This window comes from Podarcis bocagei (genome assembly GCF_964188305.1).
Source record: "Podarcis bocagei genome assembly, chromosome: 4".
Taxonomy (NCBI): Eukaryota; Metazoa; Chordata; class Lepidosauria; order Squamata; family Lacertidae; genus Podarcis; species Podarcis bocagei.
The window spans coordinates 29,902,690-29,921,506 of record NC_138128.1 but is presented as its reverse complement, the minus strand read 5'-3'; the positions used below and the strand labels follow the sequence as shown (position 1 = coordinate 29,921,506).

The 18,817-nt window shown below is 40.1% G+C and overlaps 1 protein-coding gene across 2 annotated transcripts in view; it reads right to left on the bottom strand.

Annotated features, from left to right (window-relative positions):
• DNER (delta/notch like EGF repeat containing) overlaps positions 1-18,817 on the bottom strand; it is a 121,604-nt gene that overhangs the window by 40,800 nt on the left and 61,987 nt on the right. For both annotated transcript variants that reach the window (XM_081190198.1, XM_081190199.1), the window contains exons 4-6: positions 16,713-16,879; positions 7,547-7,692; positions 1,373-1,526 (exon numbers count right to left, since the gene is read on the bottom strand). In XM_081190198.1, coding sequence (XP_081046324.1) covers positions 1,373-1,526; positions 7,547-7,692; positions 16,713-16,879 — 467 coding nt within the window. The remainder of the gene's footprint in view (positions 1-1,372; positions 1,527-7,546; positions 7,693-16,712; positions 16,880-18,817) is intronic.

Sequence of the window (18,817 nt, the reverse complement as noted above, 5' to 3'; positions counted from 1 at the left end):
TAGTTGACTCTCATTCTCAAAAAAATACAGGACTTTGTTCTGAAAAGCAAAGCTTAAATACACTATGCCAGTGGTTTTCAACCAGTGTACCATGGTCAGGGGTGTCGCGGGCAACACTGGCCTCTGTCCCTCTTTTTTCCCCCACCTCCTCTGATGCCCTCTCACGTCTCTGCCTCCCAAAGGCTTGCACAGCTGTTAATTGCAGCAGCCCTGGCTATAGGGAACCAGGCAGAGGGCCTTCTTGGTAGTGGCCCCCGCCCTGTGGAACACCCTCCCACCAGATGTCAAAGAGAAAAACAACTACCAGACTTTTAGAAGACATCTGAAGGCAGCCCTGTTTAGGAAGCTTTTAATGTTTAATAGGTTATTGTATTTTAATATTCTCTTGGAAGCTGGCCAGAGTGGCTGGGGAAACCCAGCCAGATGGGCAGGGTATAAATAAATTACAGTGGTGCCCCGCAAGACGAACGCCTCGCGAGACGAAAAACTCGCAAAACGAAAGGTTTTTTCGTTTTTGAGTTGCTTCGCAAGACGAATTTCCCTATGGGCTTGCTTCTGGAAGGCACCTCTCTTTGTTGTTGTTTTTTTAATGATATTTATTGAAAAAAGAATTTTTTTAAAATTACAAAGAAAAAAGACAAAAACAGAAAAGGAAAAAGAAAAAATAAAACCATCATTTTCAAATTCTCCACTTTCATTACCTTCTTTCCATGACCTCCTCCTCCTCCCATCTCCTGTATCTTAATTAATAATTATCACAGCAAATCCTTTCCAGAATTCATAATATTCTGTCATTACATTACCTTACTCTATTTTCATCTTATCTTATAAAAACCTTAAAATTTAAGACTTAAATCTTATTTTTACCAACTTCTCATAACCATTACCTTTTTACCTAATTCTTTAAACATTTTTACAAGAGCCACGTAATTTCATTTCAACATTTTTCCAACGTTCATCAATTTTATAAAACATTCCTAATGATAGAAAAAAGAAATAAAAACAATCCAATCTTCTTCCAGCATCCCCTCCCCCTGGTCCCGGGATTGTCAGTCCTTTTTATCCCATTAGTCTGGCGGAAGGCACCTCTCTTTGGGGCAGGTAGCAGCTCAGAGATCAGGGACAGCAGCAGCAGCTGCCCAGAGGACTCCCAAGGAGAGGGGGCTAAGGGAACACTCCACAAGGGAGCATGTTAGAAAAAGGTGAGAGGCAGCCAGCTCTGCAGGCAAGGGGTGACATATCTGGGCTCTTGAGCCCCACAGGGGTGCCACAGAAAGAATGTGGTTGATTAAGGGAGCTGTGGACTCAAAAAGGTTGAAAAACCTCTGCACTACGCAAAAGGACACAATTCCAAGCACAATGTTAAACATACCAGTAGGGCAAGTACAGGTGAAATTGCTTCCATCATGCTTTTCTGTGATGTCCACACAGGTTCCATTGTTCTGACACGGATTGCTTTGACATGCATCAAATTCTTCACAGAGACCACCCAAATACTGACTTTCACAGTCACAGAAAAAAGTTTCCTAGAATAAACAGATTATGAAACGAACTTTATAAAAATGAAACCTCAAAGCTTCTTTTGAAACCAAGATCTTGATCAAGGTTACAGAGAATTATCAATTAAGAAAACTTAAAAGATCTACGGGGGGGGGGGGGAATAACACATGAAAGGTACTTATGCAATAAAAACTGCTACGGAACTTAAGATTTCTGCCAACTAAGCCTAACGCAAGCTTTATCATAGACTAAACTTTTTTTTTTAAAGGATCATCTTTAGTTTTGTTTTTCATAAGCACAAAGAGTGGAGAGAATTCAAAGTGAAATATAGGATTGACACATTTTTAAAAAATCAAATCTAATTATTTAGCCAGAATTTCACATTCATGCAGCTGATGATTCCTCGATACAACATCACTGAGTACAGTGGAGATTATTTCCAAGAAACTGCACAAATATTTCCTATGCAAACTCTCTTTGTACATTACAAGATGTAGTGCAAAGCATAAGCAAAAAAAGAATAACACATCAGCTCTTGGCTACGAGATGCCCTATGAGATGTGGAAGAAATACAAAAGAGGCAGAGCAAAAATAATCTTGTACAAATACTCTTCTGGTAAGCGGCGTATTTTGAACCTGTATGTTAGATATTCAGCATTTATTCTTTGGTACCTTGGTGATAATTTCCACTACTATTAGAAATGCGGGGGGGGGGGGGAGCTTACACAACAGTTATTTTGTTGTCCTAGAAACTGCAGCGCTTTTTATGCAACTGTTACACAAATCTCCACAGTACATTTGCCTTTATCAAGCATTTATATAAACCAAAAGCTAAATATAAGGTGTTTGTTATGTCCAGCCTTGCTTGCAAAAACTCACATCGCAGAAGTGTCCTATATTTAGCAAATATAGATTATTTCTCATGAGAAGCATCTGCCTTTCCAAAGCAGTTTCTTGGTCCTGTCTGAAACTATCATACACATTTGTCAAAAAAATAGTTCAAATTAAACTATTTTAATTTTCCTGTTCTAGTCACGTTTTCCCAATGTTTAATTCTCATCCTTTCCACCTGTCTTTCTGACTGCTGAATTAGAAGGATTGTCCTTCTGTTGCGCTACCTCACAGAAAACACTGAGATGGTCATTATGCAAATCAAGGAGCCATTTCTCCTCCAGTCTTTAAACTATTCTTGATGGGAAATGCTAGGTAATGGACAAAGTTTCCTGAGAAGACATAACAAGTATTAAAATATGTGCCTATTTAAAGGGGGAAGCTCAGCAGCCCAATCCACTCATCACATCAAACCATAGTTTGGTGGGAATGTGCTAGAGCACAATGCACAATAGTTCCTGCAACACTTCTCCCCTGCTCCTGCTGTACCACAGAAAAAACATGCCAAGGCAAAGTAGGACTGATGGGAGCTGAAGTCCAATAATACCTGGAGGGCATCATATTGGCTATGCTACCTATAATTTCTTCAGATTTTTGCTAACAAGCAACCAACTAAACAGAGAAAACCCATGGCCTTATCGACTTAGGCTGTAAATCCTAAACCCAATGATGTGGAATAAGTCCCGCTGAGCTGAGTCAGACTTATTTTTTAGTAGACATGATAATATAGCATTGCTGCTATATTATTATTATTATTATTATTATTATTATTATTATTATTATTTGCTTCTTATGCAACATCTCAAAGAGGCTTCCTATTTTACTGTACCAATATAGCATATGAACCCGTTCCAATTAAAGCTAAGGATTATGTAAAATATAAATTGGAGAACTACAAAGAAGGTAAGAAACAAAACTAGCTTGACAATTCAACATGTACGAAAAGGGCGGTACTCCTGTCAAAAGATGATGCATTGTAAGAATTTACAAAGAAATGGAAAGAGCAATTTATTCTTAAGAAAATATTGACAATGAAGCATGTCTCAACACTTCCAGAGAAATATTTCAGACAGGTAATAGCACTGGGACTTAGACAACCTATTATGCAGAGATGATTAGGTACCATTAGTAGTTATTAGCTAAGCAGCTGTCATCTTCCTCCCATCACAGAGTTAACATTTATGGTGACATATACTCATTTATTTGAAGAGCAAAGAATTAGTAAAACTACCGATTGTCATAATCCTTTGTAAAAGCCAACCTGAACAGCTGCTTACAAATAACTGAATATTTATAAAGCTATTTACTTACTACTTTCATGTTTCCTTTAGCAGGCATGATGTGAATATTCAAAAAGGGGAGGCTCAACAATATGAGCTTTCCTCAAATTTAGCAGGCCCAAATTCAAGGGAAAGGAAGTCTTCCCCACTCTTGAGTAGGCCTACTTCAAAGTGGGGCTCACAACCCACCTCCACTAGAAACTGGAATTTTAGAGTTGCCTCTCCGGTTTCATGGAATCAGTTACCAGAAAAAATTAGGCAGACACCTAGTATATTGATATTTAGATAACTACTGAAGTCAATTTTTGTTTAAGGTTTTCTCTGAAGTGTGAGCCAATCATTTCATGGAATATTAATTGCACATTTGCAAGTATGGTTTAAATTGTTTTTAAGAGTCTGCATCTTTTGTAATTTAACTCTTATTATCTTAATGTACATTACATTGATAGTTTCTGGCAGTAAAGTGGTTTATCAATCTGTAAAATAAATAAATAAAATAATGCTGCATATATGTATCTCCTTCAGCCTTGCATGGCCATCCAGGCAACACATTGCAAACTGTAAACCACAAGGTAACATTACTAAATGTATATATAACGACACTGATGCACCTGAGGAGCAGATAACAAAAACATTGCATTGCATTTTTCGTACTGTGGAAGGAGTGATCAACGATAATAGATTGGTGACTGAGAGGAAGATAATGGAGTAGCTAGGTGAATGATGTATTTGTGTGTATTGGCAGATGTGTGTTAGATGTGGGACTAGATTGGAATGAGTGGTATTGGAGGAGGAGGAGCAACTACACGATTTGTATAGATCCACAACAGAATTTGAGTGTGGGCATGGTGTTAGTGCGGTGAGTGTAGTATATTGTGAGTCAATATATGACTAGGAAAGAGGGTGGCTGAAGGAGGAAGGGATCATTGACTCTTGAGATGTTTTCACAATGTTTTGTGTTTTTGTTTAGGGGGGATTTGATTGTTTTATATTGCGTTGCATTGCATTGTGTTTTTTCAGTTTTGATCGCTATTTTGGAAGCCACTTAGATACTTAGTATTAAATGATAATTAAGTTTAGGAAATAAACAAAACTGTATACGGATAGGTGTGGATTTAATTTTTTCCCCTTTTTAACATTTTTCAATGTTTTATCACAGGCAGTCCAGCAATTCTTTTATTGACCATTCCAGCATTACAGAATACCACAGTTGTTTATGGAATGGTAAGCAGAGCTTAGAGGTGGTCTGTTACTGTGCATTCAGATACCTTTGAACCAAATATAAAGATCATGATCCCAGAAATGATCTTTGTTCTGGCAGCGGAAGCACCAGCCACTGCCACCAATGCTTGTTTATGGCAAAATTCCTTTTGGATTTTCATTTTTAGGAACATGCTTAGCATTTGAGAAGGGGTTGTGAATAAAATCAGAGAAAGAAGGAACCCAACGCTATGGATGATTCACATTAAGCATACTGTTTGGGCTGCCAACTGCTGTAATACATAGGAAAATTACAATTTCTGGACATCTCTCACCCCGGGTGGAAAAAAAACAGTGGCAAAAGATCTCACACTTAATTAAGCCTACACTTCCCACGAGCCAACTGATTAAATTTCACTGTTTGCGTCAAGTTTTATTGGCTTAAAGTTCTGCCCTGCAACTAGCAGACCAAAAAATACAATAATAAAATAAAATTGTGGGGGGAATTGCTAAGGAAAAGGAAACAATAGCCTGGGCAAAACTAACATTCAATCTAAACTCTATGCGAACTTACGATTGAGTGGCTAACCTAGCAGTACTTTGATGGCACTTATAAAACTGATCATCTTACACAAGCCTCTTTATATGCTAGCTCAAAAAGTACTTTAGAGGAGACTGGTCACATCTTGATGGCAGAAAGAACGACATGACATTTCCAAGTACCAATATTGTGAGCTCTTTGCTAATAGCAGTTTTGTTGAGCTATTGTTCCTCTAGGGCTTTGTAACGAGTTGTCAAGTGTAAGACCCAGGAGAAACACAACCCAGGCAAAAGTGAGGTTTCAATAGCATGAATTTGAGCATGAATATTTGCAAGAGTGGGGTCTATGCAAGTCATAGGAACAACTATGAAGAGACCTTGTGGTCCCATCTCTTTTACTCTCCTATAGCCTGATGGAATATTCAGCTGCTTGCAGGAGGAGCCTGACTTAGCTTTCAACAGAATTAACTAGTTGCTGTTCGGAATCACAGTGCAATCCTATGCATGCTTACTCATAAGCAAGTCTTACTGAATTCAGCGTGTCCTCAGGCAAGCCGACACGGAAGTGCAGCTTCAATCTCTTTGGCATCTAAGAATAAGACCCATTTTCAGTTTCCAAATCCAAAGTGACAGATGTCCTTGTAAATCCCATATGAGGAATGTGTTGCTAGGTTTTTCCCCTCTACCCAAATACTTGGGGATTTCATAGATTCGTAGTTTCGGTAACTAATAAATGTTGACACTGAAGGCTAAACCACCTCTGAATATCTAACAATTTCAATCCTCGTGGCAAGGTCACTGCAAAGACCTCAGATGTCTGCAATCTCCTGCTGTGCCAGGAATCCTAGCTGAACTATTCTATGTGACAGGAGCACTAATAACAGCACCTTTCCCCCTTCCAGTGTGCTAAGGAAGGCTGATAGCACATAACATTTATCTGACTTGATTAAGCCTAAGATCCCAAGTATAATGCTTTGAACTGTGCAAAGTCTGGGAGCAGAACCAGGCCTGACACAATACAACATAATAATAGGAAGCATACATAACACGCAAAACTATCTGGAAAACACAGAGCCTATTCAAGTGTCTTCCAAAAACTGAAAAATTAATAAAACATTTTGTGATGAGTACAGCAACACGATTGCCTCTATACTGATTTTCTAACAATTCATTCACACCACCTTGTAACAATAGCTTCCTAGAATGAAATACTATAGTTGTTTCCACATTACTGAAGTTATGCTATCCACAATTAGCATAACCATTAGCAATATTAAGGGCAGACTTCGTGGTGGAAGACCTTGAAGGTGTCCAACAACTTGCAGAGCTGCTGCAACATCCTTCAGTTTCTACTCTTGTCTGGGTAGGGAAGGCTTTAATTGCTGGCTTCTTCTCATTCTTTTCTTTTTAAAATTAGCAGAACTCTTGCCAAAAAATAAAATAAAGAAGAAAATACTCATAGGCGATCCAAATGCAGAACTGGGAGATGGGAGGACCTCCAATCCTGCAATAAACCAGCTTCACAAACAGGAACAGAAGCCTGGGAATTAAATGGCACTAATATACCTGAAACCGGTGCCCCATAGCAGGCACCCAGAGCCTCTGAGGAACCATCCCAACTACACAGGTCCATCCAATTACCTGGTCCTTTTTGCCAGAGATGATGAGTAGTTCCCAAGAAATCACAGTGAATGGAAGCTGTGAAGGATCCTAAGCCCAGAACACAGCTCCTCTAAAAGGTTACTTCTCAACAAGGGTAAAAGGCAGTTCACTTCAGACACTGGAGCCTAGATAATTATACAAATGGCTCAGTTTCGTCCTGGCTGAGGTCAGAACTATCCATAAACTTGCCAACAGGTATCCGGTATTCTGCTACTAGTTTTCTCCCAATAGCTGCTCTCCAGCTGCCCTTTAGCAGTTCATCCACCAGCTAGTTGCCGCTTCCTGTGGCCTTTGTTGTTGTTGTTTAGTCATTTAATCGTGTTGCCTAGTACCTGCCCAATGTGGGTCATCCATCAGTCCCCATGAGCCTCTCATGGACAAGGTGGGATACTGATCCATCTTCCTTCCTTCCTTCCTCAGCCCTCTCCAGCTTCTGTCCCACTCCATGCAGCAGGCATAATGATGCCTCTTACCTCAGATGCTCTTGTGATGCATTTTCCTTTCCCTGAACACGGAAGGTCATCTGACGGGCTTTCTCCTGCCAAGCATGTGCTGACTTTTACTATCACAGTCAAGCGTAAAGCCACAATGCATTTGGCGACGGAATCATTCACAAAACCTAAGGAAAAGAGACCAAATACATTATTATTAAAATATTGTGATTTATTTTTTTAAAATAATAACTTGCCAAATCATTGTCATGTGACTAGACCAGGAAGACCAGACATGCGGGAGACATGTGTTTAAGATGCTGTGTAGGTACAGGGGAAAGGTTAATTCCCTGCACCATGACACAATCAGGGGCCTCCAATGGCTTTTGAGATGGCACCCCCTAGAGCTCAGTGCATGCATGTTAAACCCTGGAGAGCTGCTGCCACACAGTGTAGACAACACTAGATGAACTAATAGTCTGACTCAGTATAAAGCAGTTTTCTGTCTTCCTATGATCCCGGTCCAGGCTCCCTTATACCAGCAAATGTGAAATGTGTGCTTAGAGGTCACACTAGTAGCAAGCTGAGGTGGTGAATGCCAGGGAATATGACACACACACACACACACACACACCCCTCAAGAAAGAGGGTCGCTGATAAACAAGAGGGATGTTTGGTGGAACCCTAGAAGTTTGCAGAAGTATAAATATTTCTCATATACACACAGTAACAGGCCAATGAAGACCAAGCACACTTGGTCTTTGGGGGGTTGGGGTGGGAAGGGAGGAAACTGTGGATTGCCCTGTGTGAGGTGAATGGCTCCTCGACAGAAATCAAGATGCGTTGGAAGCGAGAATACACACATTTTGCAATGTGTTACACTGCGACTTGGAACAGCACATCAGTTGTGCTGCAACAGCACAACTCTTAAAAGCCCACAATGGCACGATGTCAGTAGCCACGCTGAGAAAAACAATCATGCTGCTTATACTGAATAAGTTTTCTTTGCTCTCTCCCCTTTCTGTGTACATTTAAAGAAAACCAAGTGCGGAATTTGCAATTCTGTTGCTCATGCTGTTTTTCCTCACCTGAAGCTATAACCTATTTGCAACATAACTCTTGGCAGTGCTGAATACTGCCGAAATGCATATGAGATTAAGTTTTCTCTCAGACTTAACAGCCAGTGCTCTAAGGAAACAAATGTTCCATTTTTATGCAAATCACCACAATTACGGAAAAGTGTGAGACAGAAAAATATGTAAGCTGGAATTTTTCCCCTCCTGAGGCATTTGAATGAGGGGAGGGGGGAACTCTAGCTTCCCTTCTAAATTTAATCCTAATGTTGCTTTTGTCCCCAAAAAATAACATTTGTAAGGTAAGTAGAACTAATCCTGAACCCCCCGTTATTCTTGAACTTTTCTAATGGGAAATGCACTTCCATTTTTAATGAGTTAGACCATATTTTCTCAGATGTTTCAACTTCTTGGGAAATTCTGCTCCATAACTGGAATATTGTATTTGCTGTGGTGCCTGTAATGAATAAGTAACACAATATATAGCCATATCCTAGGACAAGAAGGATAAATGAGCAGGCAGGCTTCCGAGTGCAGCATGGCTGCTTAAGTTTATGATTTGGTGTCAGGGTATGTGTACTGAATTCTAAGAAATCTGGGAGGGACCTGCCCTTCTAGATAAGATGGCTGAAAGTTCCCTCTCCCTCATCCCCTCTCAGTTTTTAAATGGGGGTGGGGAAGCTTTGCCACCACTTCAAGAGGTAGCTTGGCTGTCCTCAGCAACCCAGCAGCATTTAATTTTTAATTTAGAACACAATGCCCAAAGGGAACATCACAAGTCATGATACAGATTCACTCCCATGGCGCGTGTGTGTGTGTGTGTGTGTGTGTGTGTGTGTGTGTGTGTAGTGGGAATAGAAGGCTGCCCACAACGGCAATTCATTTAACTGAAAAACGAAGCTAATACATCTTACTTTCCATGACATGCTTACTTCTGCGCCTGACTCACTTAATAAAGCAACTATTTGCTTTATTAACTTTCCAGTTAATGCCCCGTTGAATTCAACAAATAAATGCCATTCGCACACTTTCTCTTTTTTATCTGCCTCTATCATTTATCCTAAGACCATTTACTACAAAACTAGCCTAGAGCGAATTGCCAGGGGGAATGTTCATGAGTTATTAGTATGAGATTCTTTGCATTACTAAGGACCTTAAACGTGACCTACAAAATAATTCTCATTGCTAAAACTCTATACATAGGCCCTGATCCAACTGTATGTGCTGGCTGCACACTTGCAGTCCATGGGACTTTTGAGAGTCCCATGGACTGCAAGAAGATCAAACCTCTCCATTCTTAAGGAAATCAGCCCTGAGTGCTCACTGGAAGGACAGATCGTGAAGCTGAGGCTCCAAGACTTTGGCCACCTCATGAGAAGAGAAGACTCCCTGGAAAAGACCCTGATGTTGGGAAAGATTGAGGGCACAAGGAGAAGGGGGTGACAGAGGATGAGATGGTTGGACAGTGTTCTCGAAGCTACAAACATGAGTTTGATCAAACTGCGGGAGGCAGTGGAGGACAGGAGTGCCTGGCATACTCTGGTCAATGGGGTCACGAAGAGTCGGACACGACTAAACGACTACAAGCACACTTGTGATTGAGTCTATCGGATTTTGAGGAGGAGGGATGGGGAAGGAAATATAGCCACCCTCCCTTAGACAGAACCAGAGTGGAAGAGATTTTACAACTTGATAGTCCCAAGCTATATTGGGAACTCCCATACCTCATCTAATATTTTATATATCATGTTTGCTGCTACTACAAAAATAAATAAAAAATTAGCAGCAGTTTCTGCCTGTGTGAGTGATAATGTAGATTTGGAACAATATGTCATCAGTACATTTTTACCAACTTTGTCTGGTTCGCCAGCTACAGTCATTTCTGGACAGGGGTAACTTGACCTCTGTTGTCCATGCATTGGTAGCTTCAAGGCTGGATTACTGCAATGCACTCCATGTGGGACCTATGTTCGGACATTCCAGCTAATGCAGAATGGAGTGGCTAGACTGCTGATGGATTCACACAGCTGACAACATGTGACACTATTGTTAAAACATTTGCACTGTCTACCCATCTACTACTAAGTCAAAGTCAAGGTCCTTGTATTGATTCACAAAGCCCTGAGCAACTTAGGTCCAGGGTAGCTTCAGTGTCTCCCAAGCCTTTATATCCTAACTTGATCACTGAGGTCATCTGCAGGAGCACCATTGCTCGTCCCACAAGTTGGCATGGCTCATTTACTAGCAACCAGAAACTGGGCCTTTGGTTTCACCAGCCTGGTCTGCAAATTGAGATAATGATGATGATGATCTGGCTGGGCAGCTTCTATCAGAACACTAAAAACAGAATAAAACTTCAAACATTAAAAACTTCCCTAAACAGGGCTGCCTTTAGAGGTCTTCTGAAAGTCAGATGTTTCCTTGACATCTGTTGAGAGGGCGTTCCACAGGGTATGCGCCACTACCGAGAAGGCCCTCTGACTGGTTCTCTGTAACCTCACTTCTCGCAGTGAGGGAACCACCAGAAGGCCCTCGGAGGTGGACCTCAGTGTTAGGAAGCCATCTTCTATTTTAACCTTTAAGCACCTGTTGAAAACTTTCCTATGCCGCAAAGCTTATGATGGCAATTAAGCACATATCATTTTATAATATAATCTCTGATTTTAAACATATGTTTTTATTGTATGGCTTTATGTACGGTTATTGTGTACTGCTTTAATTTTTTTATGAATAGAGGTATGTAAATATTTGTTATAAATAGTAAATAACCAGACCCAGCCTGTCTTGCTTTCAGCAAGTCAAGCTATTGGTCCATTTCTGAAGTATCATCTCAGTGGCTTGCCAGAATTTCAGACAGGGTTTTTTTCCACCCATACCTTGAAATTCCAAAAATCTCATATAAGACCTTCGGCATGCAAGAATGCACTCTTCCATTGAGTTGTGGCTGCTCCCAAACCCTCGTTAAGCACAATTCCTATTTCTCTTATAGAGCTATTATAGAGCTATACATATAGCTCTGCAGACGCATAGTTTGTCCAGTGCAAAACTGTTTGCAATCTTCCATCTAGCTAGGGATATGTGCACCGATCACCACCAGATTGTGACAACGTATTACTATGACTTACTGAACTGAAACAAGCTACCTCATCTGAAGATGTGTGTAGCCAGATACATATCTTTAAAACTTGAAGCACTGCATAGTCATAACTATGGTTTTTCACAGCCTAATCTTCTGATAAGGGGCTATTCAGGTGTTGTACAAAATATACTTCATTCTGACAAAAAGTTCCAAGATCAAGCAACGGGTGTCAGTTTTGCATAGGGAGGAAAGAAAGCAAAAAAAGCTGTAATTAAGTTGTGACAGTGTGCAGATGCCACCAGGTTGTTCATGAGTACTGCTGAGGAAGAACTTATTTGAAATGTGTTGGGCTCAATCTTAAAACTAATAATAACCTTGTTCATGTTTGTGGTCTCCTTCCTTCTTTTCCTAAGTTCACACATAGCCTAGCTGGGTTATATGCACATGTTCACGCTGCATGACCAGATCAGAAGAAGCTTGCTGGTAATTTCTAGATGCAGTACATTATTTCCTACACAGATACTATTTGTGCACTGAATCACTTGATTGGCTAATTACCATCTTGGCGCAGACGCCTGTTGAATTTCTTGCAGTGGTGTTTGAGCATCTTTAAGCAATTGCTAATTTAGTTAATTAGATACCAAGAGGCACTACTAAAGCAAATAATTTACTTCCTTGAATGGTTTGTGTTTGGCACATGAGAATTATTTGGAAGAACTTGCAAAAGACTTATCAGACTGAAAAGGTTAAATTTTGCAGCAATAGATCAGAAAGTAGATGATGTAGGCCAATGATCAAAGAAAAAACTGCATTAATCTCTTGCATCTTCCTCATTTCAATGAGGGAAAAGATTAAAAGTAGCTAATAAAATCTGTTCCTACACAATCAACTAATTACTGTTAGAATCTTGCAAAATGCTTTTCAAAACTCATTTGTGCTAAGGAAAAATATGTTTTTTTCATTCATTGCCATCTTTATGTGCATTTTTGGAAGAGGGCAGAGATATGAGGTGGGGAATCCAATCCAAAACTGTAGAGCAATTGCATTCTTATATGGTTAGAGGGTTGTGTTCCTGAATAAGGTTATGCTATTCCTGGACATTAAAAGATACCATGAGCTCCTATGCTGAAAGGTTGCTCTAGTTCTCTGCCGTATGAGAGTTTCTGCAGCCGCCTTCTTCCACCTTTGCTGATGTGTGCATAACTCCATACTGCATACTGCAGCATCCAAAGGAGGATAAAGGAACTGAGAGGGAGCCACAATAGGCTGAGATTAAGGTATAGTATGAACCCATAACCTGAACTCATTTTCAACAACACAGCCTACCAGAGCAACCATGACCTTCATAGCTAATACTACAGGTATGGTGACTTTTGATAGTCACTGAAAAGGATATATCAAGAACTCTGGCCAAAAGTTTCAATATAAGGAATAATTCCTACTCAAGAGTTGAAATGAAAAATGTGTGTATTCTGCTAAGAATAACAGTTTGAAGCTAGTAGTAAATTTAAACACAACGTTTAAGTACGATAGTTTTAAAGTAATGGTAAGTTTGGATACGTTTAAGTACAGAAATAATGTAGTTTCAAATATACAGTGATATAGTACAAAGGTACATGAAATACCAGTGCACAACAATTGTTTTATACAAGTCTCAATAGCAGTCAAAAAGAGTCCACATTATATAAAATCAGAATAAAGAATAAAGGATCAAATGGGGCCAAAAAGGAGTATCCGGAGTGTGAATCAGATGTACGACTCAGTAGTGGTAACCAGGACAGGGCCCTGTTTCGGAGTACACGCCTTCTTCAGCTGGTAATATCAAAAAATATGTCAAGATAGATCAAGGTGCTTCAATCCATAGATCATAAATATAATAAATTATATACATTCTAAAGTATGTTAACACATATCATGATATTTGGTTCCATACCTCGGTTTTTTGATGACTATAAATCTGTTGGAAGTCTGTATCATTTAGTTCTTTTATGTTTCTTTTTCAACATGCGTCTAGAAACAAGGATTTCCAAGAGTTATTATTTCCAGTCAAATTATTTGTGAAAAACGGACATCAGTTCAGTGTTTTCTCACCTTAGATAATTGCACCCAAGTTTTCTTGCGTTTCTCTGTGCGTTTTCTATTAGGGAGTGAAATCATTGTCTTATATGTGTGTCTGTGGGGGAGGGAGGATAGGCTCTCCCTTCTCCCTTTCGATAGATCTACTTTTGGTTTCCAAATAATAAAGAAGACAAAATCCTCTTCCGTGTGTTTTTGTTGTATATAATGTTCCACCATTGGGGCTTCTCGTATTCTGTTACGGATCCGTGATCGATGTTCATTTATGCGTAGTTTAGTTGGTCTGGTGCTTTTGCCTATATATATCTTTTGGCATGGGCATATCCATGCATACACGCTATTCTTCGTGTTACAGTTACTAAAATGTTCAATCTGAAACTTGAAGCCAGTCCGTATGTTGGTGAACTCCTTTACTTGTAGTGCGTATTTGCATACATTTGTAATGGCCTTTAGTTGATGCTTCCGGGTATGTAAGTTGGTCCGATTTCACCAAATAATTCCTCAGTGATTTGGTTTTTTTTAGGCCAATTATAGGTGGTTTTTGACATCCTGGGATGTTGGATAACAAATGCCAATGTTTATATATGAGTTTCTTAATGCTAGAAGTATGTGGTGTAAATTGCAGTGATGTGCAAATACGATGTTCTCTAGGTTTATCCGAGGTTTTTATAACAAGAAGATCTTTCCTGTTTCTCATTTCCGCTCTATCTTGAGCCGCAGCAAGAGTCCGTGATGTGTATCCTCATTGTAATAAGGACTGTGTAAGTTGGTAGGCCGCTATTTTGTAGTCATGTTGGGACGATGTATTTCTTTTTAGTCTTAAGTACTGTCCATACGGTAGATTATTCAATAAATGTGGAGCGTGAAAGGATGAAGCGTGTAATAATGAATTTCGATCAGTCGGTTTATGGTATGGACGGATCTTAAGTTGTTGGGAATGATACGATTGTCTGGTACCATTCATGATACATCAGTTAATCTTCTGGATGTTACAGTCTTTAAAGATCATTCCCAACAACTTAAGATCCGCCCATACCATAAACCGACTGATCGAAAGGGAGAAGGGAGAGCCTATCCTCCCTCCCCCACAGACACACATATAAGACAATGATTTCACTCCCTAATAGAAAACGCACAGAGAAACGCAAGAAAACTTGGGTGCAATTATCTAAGGTGAGAAAACACTGAACTGATGTCCGTTTTTCACAAATAATTTGACTGGAAATAATAACTCTTGGAAATCCTTGTTTCTAGACGCATGTTGAAAAAGAAACATAAAAGAACTAAATGATACAGACTTCCAACAGATTTATAGTCATCAAAAAACCGAGGTATGGAACCAAATATCATGATATGTGTTAACATACTTTAGAATGTATATAATTTATTATATTTATGATCTATGGATTGAAGCACCTTGATCTATCTTGACATATTTTTTGATATTACCAGCTGAAGAAGGCGTGTACTCCGAAACAGGGCCCTGTCCTGGTTACCACTACTGAGTCGTACATCTGATTCACACTCCGGATACTCCTTTTTGGCCCCATTTGATCCTTTATTCTTTATTCTGATTTTATATAATGTGGACTCTTTTTGACTGCTATTGAGACTTGTATAAAACAATTGTTGTGCACTGGTATTTCATGTACCTTTGTACTATATCACTGTATATTTGAAACTACATTATTTCTGTACTTAAACGTTGTATCCAAACTTACCATTACTTTAAAACTATCGTACTTAAACGTTGTGTTTAAATTTACTACTAGCTTCAAACTGTTATTCTTAGCAGAATACACACGTTTTTCATTTCAACTCTTGAGTAGGAATTATTCCTTATATTGAAACTTTTGGCCAGAGTTCTTGATATATCCTTTTCAGACTTTTGATAGTCAGACAAAATAGCTACAGTTTCCTCTTAGGAGTTCACTTATCTGTTGGAGTAAAAGGTACACAGGCACTGCAAATTAGGTACAGTGGTGCCTTGCAAGACGAAATTAATTCGTTCCGCGAGTTTTGTCGTCTAGCGAATTTTTTGTCTTGCGAAGCACGGTGTCGGAAAAGTTTTGGGAAAGCTTCAAAAATCACCCAAAACCTCAAAAAAGGCTACCACACCGCGTTCTATGACTTGCTCCTCGAAGTCAAGTCGCAACTGTATTAACGGTGTTAAGAAAAAAGAAACAAACTTGCAAGACATTTTCGTCTTGCGAAGCAAGCCCATAGGGAAATTCGCCTTGCGAAGCAGCTCAAAAACTGCAAAACCCTTTCGTCTAGCGAGTTTTTCGTCTTGTGAGGCATTCGTCTTGCGGGGCACCACTGTACACAGGTTCCAAGCTTTGGAACAAACTTCAAATTCCAGGCCAAGAGTCAGAAGAAGACCACCCTCATAACCTGCAGTAGAGCTGGACAAACCAATGTGTTTCTGGCCCGTGTCACTTTCACAAATAAAAACTGATATGGGAGAGAAAGGATTTAAGAAAGAAAACATGGTTTTTTAAAAAGCACCTTAAACAGGCATAAACATAAATAACTTGGATTTGTAACTTTAGATGATGCACCTTGTCTGTAAGGGACGCTCAAGGAATTCAGCCTACAGCCATTTGATGACAGCTAGTGCTGGTTTTGTTTTGTTTTTTAATTGCTTTAGTGTATACAGTGCTACCTCGGGTTAAGTACTTAATTTGTTCCGGAGGTCTGTTCTTAACCAGAAACTGTTCTTAACCTGAAGCACCAGTTTAGCTAATGGGGCCTCCTGCTGCTGCCTCGCCGCCAGAGCACAATTTCTGTTCTCATCCTGAAGCAAAGTTCTTAATCTGAAGCACTATTTCTGGGTTAGCGGAGTCTGTAACCTGAAGCGTAAGTAACCTGAAGCGTATGTAACCTGAGGTACCACTGTACTTATTTTAATTTGTATTGAAATCCATCCTGAGCAAATCAGAAGGTGGGATATGAAATCTACAGTGTTATCAAAACTCACCAATGAAATAGTTGTTTCCTAACACAAGCATTTCCTCTGTCAGGACGAGTCCACCCATTGCTTGCAGAAGAGTGACACTTGAGGCATCTATAAGCGAGCACTGCTTGAATCTTTCTGTTGTGACCTTCCATAACAAGATAAGGGAAGCTGTGGCATCTTGTCTTATGCTAAAGAGAGGAGAAAAAGAGTCAAAACACTAAACAAAACACATGGAATTAAAAAAAAGAAGAAGGTCTGAGCATATGGTATATCACTCAATAATATAAAAAGGCAATAATGATCCAGAATCAAAAGACGGCTAACTTGATGCAACAAGTATTTGTAATGTATTTCCCCAAGCATTTGACTCATGAAAGAGGTCAGGATGAAAACCAAAGCAAACATTAACAGAGCAATCAACCTACTTGGAGGCAGGAGAAAGATCTACAGAGGAGTCACTGCTGCCTCCAAAGCTTTGCTTGCTGATAGGGTGGTGAACCACCCAGTTTATTCCTTTGTTTATGTTTCTTCCTGTTCCAGCCAATGGAAGGGAATTAACTAGGCCAGCTCTAACCATAGGCCCATTTGTGTGGGCATTGGACTATTTAAAAAGTCTGCCCCAGGAAGGTTTCTTTCAACAGAGAGAGTGAGTGAATGGTTAGAGTGCTGGACTAGCTAGGAAAACAGGGTTCAGATCCCCACTCAGCCAGGAAGCTCAGTGGGTGATTTTGGGCCCATCACTGTCTCTCACCTTAACCTACCACACAGGGTTCTTGGATGTTGGAAGCGGTCGGATGCTTTAAGCTGCCCTGAGCTCCCCTGAAGAAGGCTGAGAAATAAGTGTAATAAACAAACAAATGAGTGAGGTCCTACTGGTAAATAGACAGAGGTAAAGGAGCTGAATGAACAAACAGTATAAGGAGCTAAAGCAAAGGCTGACAGAAGAGGGAGACAATGGGAGATATTCTGAGAATTAGTACCAAACTACATGTTCCATCGTTCACACTTCAACTGGATCAGGGTCCAGCTGCATCAGTTTCCAGCTGCAAAGTGCCCTCGGGCAGCTTCTACTTTCCCCAAAAGGTGCTATCTGCAGTAAACCAAACCTCTAGGGGCAGATTACACAGGAAGGACCACAGCTCAATGGTACAGCATCAGTTCTGCATGCAGAAGCTCCAAGGTCCAGTTCCCAGAATCTCCAGGTAAGGGCTGGGAGAGAATCCTGTCTGAAACCCTGGAGAACCACTGCCAGTCAATGTAGACAGTCTCACACTGTACTGTGTATAGTAAAATGTGGATACTCAGCATGCAACTCAACTGTTGCTGGACCACATTCCAGTTTAAGGCCTTGCGGCTGTTTATTTCTTCAAAATAGTTGAAGTGCGCTCTTTGAAAGCGGCATGGATGATGCAACATGTATTCTGGCCTTCAGAATCTTCAAGGGGAAAGAGGCAGCAAAGGCCTGGACGACGAAGGAGAAGGCCGGGGGGCAGGTTTCAACCAATGCGGCAGCTAACATATTGACTCCTGAAAGTGCAACAGGGCTTCACCTTCCTCCCTATCCCACCCTACCCCCAAATTGGATCGGGGGAGTCAAAAGAAGCCCCGGAACAGCACCCAGGGATAGGAGGAAGCAGCAAGGCTTGCACCAACAGAGAGATCTCCTTAGCACTACAATGAATTCCACGCGCCAAGTAGAAAGAAGGGGAGAATCTGGGAGAAGTCACATCAGGCTAAGTACAGAAGGACCATATGCTATTTTTAGGAAATTAATGAATAAGTTAAGGAAGCTTTGGAAGTATGAGGACTGTAGGCAAGAGAGCCGGAGAGGAAGGAAAGAGGGCTAAATTTGACAAATGTTTCCTTTTAAGTTCCTAGTTGTCAATTAATAATTAATTAATTACTTTCTGAGGAGCACAGAAAAATTAATGGCCCATCTTTTCCGGAGTAGCAATAGTATGCCACATACTAGTAATATCCACAGTCATTCAATCACAGCAGATTAAGAACACAGCTTTAATTAAATCATACTGTTTTGGCTTGAATGCAAATATTTAGAGTTTATGTTTTTTTTTTATAAAAAGCCATCGCTCTTCATCTGCATTGTTGTTAGGTTTCCTGAAGGT